General features: G+C 32.7%; 1 protein-coding gene across 1 annotated transcript in view; it reads right to left on the bottom strand.

Moving 5' to 3' along the window:
• Positions 1-3,691: 3,691 nt before the first annotated feature.
• LOC106462400 (cytochrome b ascorbate-dependent protein 3-like) overlaps positions 3,692-7,425 on the bottom strand; it is a 23,007-nt gene continuing 19,273 nt past the window's right edge. The window contains exons 4-5 of the mRNA XM_013922325.2: positions 6,938-7,107; positions 3,692-4,649 (exon numbers count right to left, since the gene is read on the bottom strand). Of these exons, the coding sequence (XP_013777779.2) occupies positions 4,481-4,649; positions 6,938-7,107 (339 nt within the window). The 3' untranslated portion in view covers positions 3,692-4,480. The remainder of the gene's footprint in view (positions 4,650-6,937; positions 7,108-7,425) is intronic.

Raw genomic sequence — 7,425 nt, 5'->3', positions numbered from 1 at the left:
AGACAAGTAAGTTACGAACCTGACAGTATTCTTTACGTTTATTTCACACATTGCCAGCAAATCCTGTTAACCATTCTTAAGTTATTTTTCCAAAAGGGGGCCGAACCCCGCCTGGAGGGGTCCCCTGTTTTAACCACTCGCACCACTATCCAGTAATGTGTTGTCTGTCAGCCAGTCAGTAGACACTAAAACGACGTCACATAAAAGATGCTTCACGCTGCAATTTGTAGTGTCGTGACGTCAGTAAAACTTGCGCATGCCATACATCACGAGAAGCATTATGCACTCCGTGGACTAGAACACGTGAACTTCTAAACTAAGAAATAAAAATATTTATTTCTAATTTGGGTTTTATTTACTCTTGAAACGGAACACTTTGGGGGAACCCTGCGGAAGTACATCTAGTATCAGATAACGCAATTAATTAATCATAGAGGGAAAAATGAGCTGGGCGTGGCTTAGTAACTAGCGTGCCTGAACTCGGTTCGTAGTTTGCATCACGTTCTACCATAAACTGCTCCATACTTCGAAGCCGTGACTGCGTTATAAGAGTGACGATCAAATCTTGATATTCTATTATATAACAGTTGGCGGTGGGTGCTGTTGGCTAGTTGTATTCCCTCGAATCAATCGGTTCAGAATTATGGAAGGCTATTGAGTAGTTTGCACTAAACAAACAAACAAATAGTATAGACAGAACAGTTTTAATTTTCTTTTAAATTTTATTTGTTAAAAAATAATCACGTTGCAAGCTGTGCGTTTTCAGATAAATTTGTGAAGACATTGATTGGTGTTTCTTCTCGAATAACTCATCCATAATTCTAGTTTAATTAAATTACTTAACAAAAAAATATAAAATACTGGTAGGAAATCAAGTCATATTCCACTTCCTTTCACAGTAAGCGATGTTTCAGGTGGCAGTTTTCAGAACTTAATTTTTAAAAGAAAAGCAATGGGTGAAACATTTTTATTTTATTTATAACCGTTATTCATCTACAGTAAAAATTTAAAGAACTGTGAAAATACACTCACCTGAAAAACAAAACAAATATAAAATTCTTTCAATAAATCGTTAACTCCTGTTCGTGAATAATTTTTGTTTCCGACTTTTCTTAATAATGTTTTTCTTTTTAGCAAATTTACTGACTCAAGAGTTTATCCTTTGTCGCAGTCAACAAATAAAGTATCGTCACATAAATCTATTTTATCGTTTCTAGGCTTAAAAACTTGCATATAAAACGAGTTTCTTTTTGACTTTATGAATTCTGATTGTCTACGTTCAGGACTTTTATTATCAAGTGTGATTGCTAAACGTTTATTTATTCTTTCTTGAAATACGTTAAAAACCCTCACGTTATTTCACATGAAAATAACCGCTCATGTAACCATAAACCAAAATATTCTGAGATTTAATTAGTCTTTAAATGCTCAATATGAAATGATGAAGTATCATCCCCTCGATACCGTTGTTGTGTTAAACCCACGATAGCAACGCTAAGAAAGGTATTGTTCATTTGAAGTGTACTGGAATAAATTTTGAAATGGTCCCTTGTACTTTTTAAGAGTTTAGGGAGGGCTATAATCGCGAATAAATAAGTGAATCGTTACTTTGAAGTTAAGCACAAAGCTACACAATGGGCTCTGTCCACCACGGGTATCGAAACCCGGTTTCTAGCGTTGTAAGTCCGCAGACATGCTGCTGTGCCACTGGGGGGGGGGGGCTGTCTTAATGAAGTGACGAATTTCACTAAATGCAACAAGTGTATCATCCATGGACATAGCCCTCAATTGGGACGTTTAAATCACACTATTCATGCTCCGATTCTTGAATATGCATGGAAGGGAGGAAAAGGTGTAACTTGAACCTGACTCTCCAAGATCGACAATTGACCAAAATACCGAGCCAGAACAGAGGGCGTACAATACCGCAGGCGTTTTTTAGGGGACGTTCATGAAAATAAACACAGTCGCCAGTGTTTAGAATATTCAGTGTTGTACAAGTGATTAATTTCCATCTCTTGTTTTCCAAATATTTAAGCTTGAATAAATCCCTAAAGCTAAGTATTAGACTATTAAAATCCCTAAAGCTAAGTATTAGACTATTTCGTCAGTCTCGTTTGTTAATCTCCCCAAAATTATAGTTATAATATAATGTTAATTTTAGTCATTAATAGCTTACTTAGAAGACTGAGATAGTACACTAAAATTAGGGGTATAACTTTAAAATTCCAAATTCTGAGGGAGACAAATATTACTGTTAACTAATTAAATCTCATCCGCATATATAAAGGTAATAATTTTTGAACATAAAGAAATGTTGGCCTCCAACTTGTCAGTCATCTTCCTTATTACATTCATTTATAATTATAGCAATAAGTTTATCAATCTATAACTAGTATACGTTATGATAACCAGATGAATTTCATTACATGTTCGAACTTAGGTACGATACCTACTCATACTGTGGTTAAATTACTCAGCGAGCAACACTACATTACATGACTATAGTGGAATTACGTTTTACATTTTGACATTCCTATCTTTTAAAAAAAAGTCATTTTATTTTGGTTTTTATTCACATTAGGTTGTGAGTAAACATGATTTACGTACAAGATTTTTCAGATTATGCAATTGCAAGCATACAACGATTCAACTTAGAAGGATTTGAAACTGGGATATTGTTAGAAACAAAATGTTTAATGTTGTAATTTAAATGTTTACTAGAGAGAGCTGCGAGTCGTAATGACGTTAAGATAAGCCCAGAACACAGAAAATTCTAGAAGATTTGACGTAAGTGTTCTAGTAAATTATGTATATATGGGAGTTCAGTGAAGCAACAAAAGATAGTTAAAGATGATGACCGAGAAGCTAGAGAGTTGTTTCTAGTCGGAAGAGTGAATCAGTCAGTGTGTGTTTTAATTTTTAGTGAAATATTTCGATCTTGGTTAACTATTACGTATATTGAGTTAATTGGTACAAGTAAGTTTACTTTTTTTTTTTACGTTGGTGTGGAGCAGTTAGTGTCATTTTTAAACGAGGCCTACAACTTACCACAGTATTTAAGTCTGTAAAAACATTAAAGGAGGAAATCAACTAATTTGACATTTGACTGGACATTGATTTTTTTTTTTCATCAGACGATTTTAAAAATCCGCCAACAAAAGAACAACGTTGCAACAATATTATACGCAAGTTACTGACGATTCTAGTTGGCAGGATTTAAAACTTGTGAGTATGATACATATTAAAATATAAAGTAGATGAAAAGGCACATAAACCAGATAGACTGGTATCTTGCGAAATGACAACAATGGTTTTAACTATAAAGTTGAAAATGTTATTCACAATATAATATCTGTAAAGTTATATTTGATAATAAAATACAGAAATGGTTATCGTATTAGACGTTAGATGTCAGTCTTCAACACAAGTCACACCTATATACAAGTGATTAAGATTTATACATAAATAAACACTGAAAAGTTATGGTTACTCTAAAAACATTAGATGAAATTATTTCTACTTGTACATTTAATTAGTATAAATCTTTTTTGTTTGTAAAATATTGTACATAATCAAACAAAAGTAATAAACTTACATTACACAAATCAATAAAAATTTTGAATTTTCCTTGTTATAACAACAAAAATATAAAACCAATTTATAAGAATTTTATTTAAATATACCTAAACGTATTATTGTATTTTAAAAGTCACACTTCACTTTTTCTATGTATTTTATATACATTATTCAATAAATGTATATGCACGAGTTCCTTTCAACTAAGTTCAAAATTTGTTTTTTAGATGTGTTAAGTACAGTTCTACCAGCACTTGTATCTTTTAATAATTAAAGATTAAAAAAATAGCAATTAAGAAAATATTACTGAAATTGTATTTCTTTATATCGTATATTATATCAAAGTTGTACTATTGTCTATATTTGAAAATAACTATTGTAGGTAAAATACATCTTAAAACACCATACATATACAATCCACTACTAAACTAGGCCTAGTCTTATTATATCGTACATTATATCAAAGTTGTACTATTGTCTATATTTGAAAATAACTATTGTAGGTAAAATACATCTTAAAACACCATACATATACAATCCACTACTAAACGAGGCCTAGTCTTATTATATCGTATATTATATAAAAGTTGTACTATTGCCTATATTTGAAAATAACTATTGTAGGTAAAATACATCTTAAACCACCATACATATAATGTACACTCCACTACTAAACGAGGCCTAGTCTTATTCTTTCGATTTACCCTTGTCTAGGATTACTGATAGAGAGTGGAATTCCTCGAAACCGGTATAACTCAATGACAAGTGAAAAATCGAATGATAGGCTTGGCCTCACATTTAGGTTTTAGTACAAACAAGACAGTTAATGAATACTGCATTAAAAATTTTAGCTGCTGCTTCTGGCTCATAAAATATCCACTTTAAGTGTTAAGTCTCTTGTTCAAGTGAGATGAGTTTCGTTAATAACCTCAGTAGCGTAACGTTTGATTCCGATATTGTGGGTCAAATATGTCAGCAGAATCCCTAACGCTATCATGGTTATTCCAAGAACGTTGATGACGATAGCTTGTTCAGGTAAATCCGCATAGTTCAGTTTGCCGTCCTTGCCACTAGAGAAATAAAAAAAAAAGTCTTTAAAATAAAACTTCGTTTAACAACAGGTCTAGCACTAGGGTGGGTGGGTCTGTACACCCCCAAATTTCATTTTGGCCCACCCAAGTTCATTCATTTTAAAATCGCTAAGAACAGTCGACAAAAGTTCCACTTCCCCCTCCCTCCAAGGGAGGAAAGATGGAGTCGGGCATGTTTAACAAATCCTAAACTGATTACATAGAAGGTTAAATTGTTTGTAGAAAAAACACAAACAAAAAACAGAAAAAATGAGGTATTATATCCACACAAACAAATAGTTAAACATTATTTTCTCAATATGATTTTGTTTTAGGCCAATACCTCCCTTGGTCAAAACAAATTTGTAAGCAAACCGATCTACTAAATTAATATTTATTTCATATTTTTCAATCTATATTTCTTAAACGAATATTAGTGATGAAAATCTGGTATTTATGTCTTAATGAATTAGAACTCAAATCGTAAAAACAAACACAATAAATAATATTTACATAATTTTAATTTATACATTTGTTTACAATTTCATTATAAACAACAACAGCAAAAAATACAGTCTCCATTCCAAACAGTGAATGTAATCGTTTCATTTCGTTATACTGCAAGGTTGGTTACATAAAGTTCCAATTATTAGACTATTTTTAGTCATATTTTAGTGCCGAAATTCCATTGATACCTGAACTGAATTATTAATTAAATACAAACAAAAAAATGCCTAAACGAACTCCTTATATGACAAATAGGAAAATTATCAGGTAAGAAAATATAACATACAATTTGGTCTTATTATTATTTTCCTTTTGGGAAGAAGTGTGCTGTTTATAGTACATTTTTTCACTTTGCATTATTTTTGCTAGGTTTGAAAGAAACCTCATCCGTTAATTAGTAATTAACCGTGTTTCTTGCAGGTAAGATAGTACATGACGTTCAGGAAGAAAAAGTTTTCTTTTCTGACCACAAATCGGCTAATGACCCGGGTATTCTCCCGCTCCAGCACTAGAGCACAAGTGAATGGAAGTCACGTGCAGAAGAGGTTTCACGTGCGACACGATTTTGTGTGATGTTATTGTATTTTGTATTAAAGGCCAGATTCTATTTGTTTTATAGATTTTGCTGAAAGTGTTCTGTAACGTTTTTTAGGCAGACTAAACCTTTTGCTAAGAATTAGATTTTGCTGAGCTTTTGCTTGAGTAACTTTTGTTTCCTTGTTTCGTTTTTTTTTTTTTCATTTTACCTGTGTATTTTTTATTTTACACCCTTTTTTATTTAACTTACTAGAGTGAAACATCCTGGATTGGTGAGAGACTTACACAAACGTTTCGCTTCCCTTCTCTTTCTTGTCAGTCTAAAACATTCACCATAGATCCACTTGCCCCCGTTTTATGTTTTGCCTTGTGATACTAACCGTGTATGTGATATGGTTGTGTGTGTGTTAATAAAGATGATCCCTAATTTTATCTGATAGCTAGATGAAATGCATCCACTATAGTCAATAGGAACCACTGCTAATTCTTGGGCTAGTTTAATCGAATAATGTAATTTAATTAAAACACCCTACAATTCGCACTTCTGGACTTACCATCATATAAAGGGGAAAAACATTCGTACTCTTATAGGCCTATATAGAGCTACTGATTGAATGGATATTTAGCCGCGGCCTAACGACTCTGAGTTTATTTGTTTTTCATGTACAAACTATTAGCTTATAGATCCGTCATTTCTTAGCCGCTTTGAGATACAATTGCAGTTTTGTACTCGGGAGGTCAAACCCTTTCGATTGGTATATTTCACTACGCCCAGGTTCTCATAGATTAATTTACTCTAATCCTGCCTAAAATAATTTCAAGTGCCGCGGCTATTGAGTGTTCCTTCTTATTTAATATAACGTTTATCACCGCACTCGTACTCTTATACAGAGCTACTGATTGAGTAAGTTTATCACCATGACCTTGTTGATTAAAAGGCCCTAGTAACACAAAACCAAAGAATAGAAATGCCAGTAATATTACGATTTATCCAATCGAATTATTGCTGGAGTTTCCCGTGTATTTCACAGAGAAAATGAGTGATTTTTCCCATTTATTTTGTCAGTTCTGTAAACCGGGTTTTACAGAATACAATAATATAAAAATTACTGAACATGATGAAATAAGTAAAACCCACCGGTAATGAAGAGTATAAAATCAAATCAGGGATTTGAGGGTTACAAAAGCTATACGCGACGTAGTCCACATATACACAAACAACTATCTAAAAAACATTAGCCAACCTGAGCCTGTATCTAGCTGATTGAGTTAGGCCTGTAACACATGCAGCAACAGCCATGCTGAAAATGATAACACCGAAAGTCTTATGGGTTGGTAGAAGTTGCTGACGGAACTTTGTCGTAGTAGCATCACAACACAGCAAGACCAAGAAGGATACGAATCCAACAATGAACTGGAAAAGAGGGAATACAATAATTTAAAATATCCACAATGTTTATTAATTATTTGATAAATACAGCAATCAAAACTATATATTTACTTTTAAAAGACCGAAAAAATACAAAATGTAGGAACTAAACGCAAGTGTTTATTTACAATATAGACTGAAATATACACAGCGTGGTCACAAGTAAATAGACACCACCTTTTAAGAAAAATGAAATTTTTCAGTCATATTCACATGAATTGATATATTTATAATTCAATTAATATCTAGTAGATCTTCCTTTCGCTTCGTGGAATTCGTCGATCCTTTGGGGAATCGTGAGAA

Source organism: Limulus polyphemus, unplaced genomic scaffold (genome assembly GCF_000517525.1).
Source record: "Limulus polyphemus unplaced genomic scaffold, Limulus_polyphemus-2.1.2 Scaffold1157, whole genome shotgun sequence".
NCBI classification, from domain to species: Eukaryota; Metazoa; Arthropoda; class Merostomata; order Xiphosura; family Limulidae; genus Limulus; species Limulus polyphemus.
Note: the sequence above shows the minus strand (reverse complement) of the source record. Positions and strands in the feature narration are given on the sequence as shown.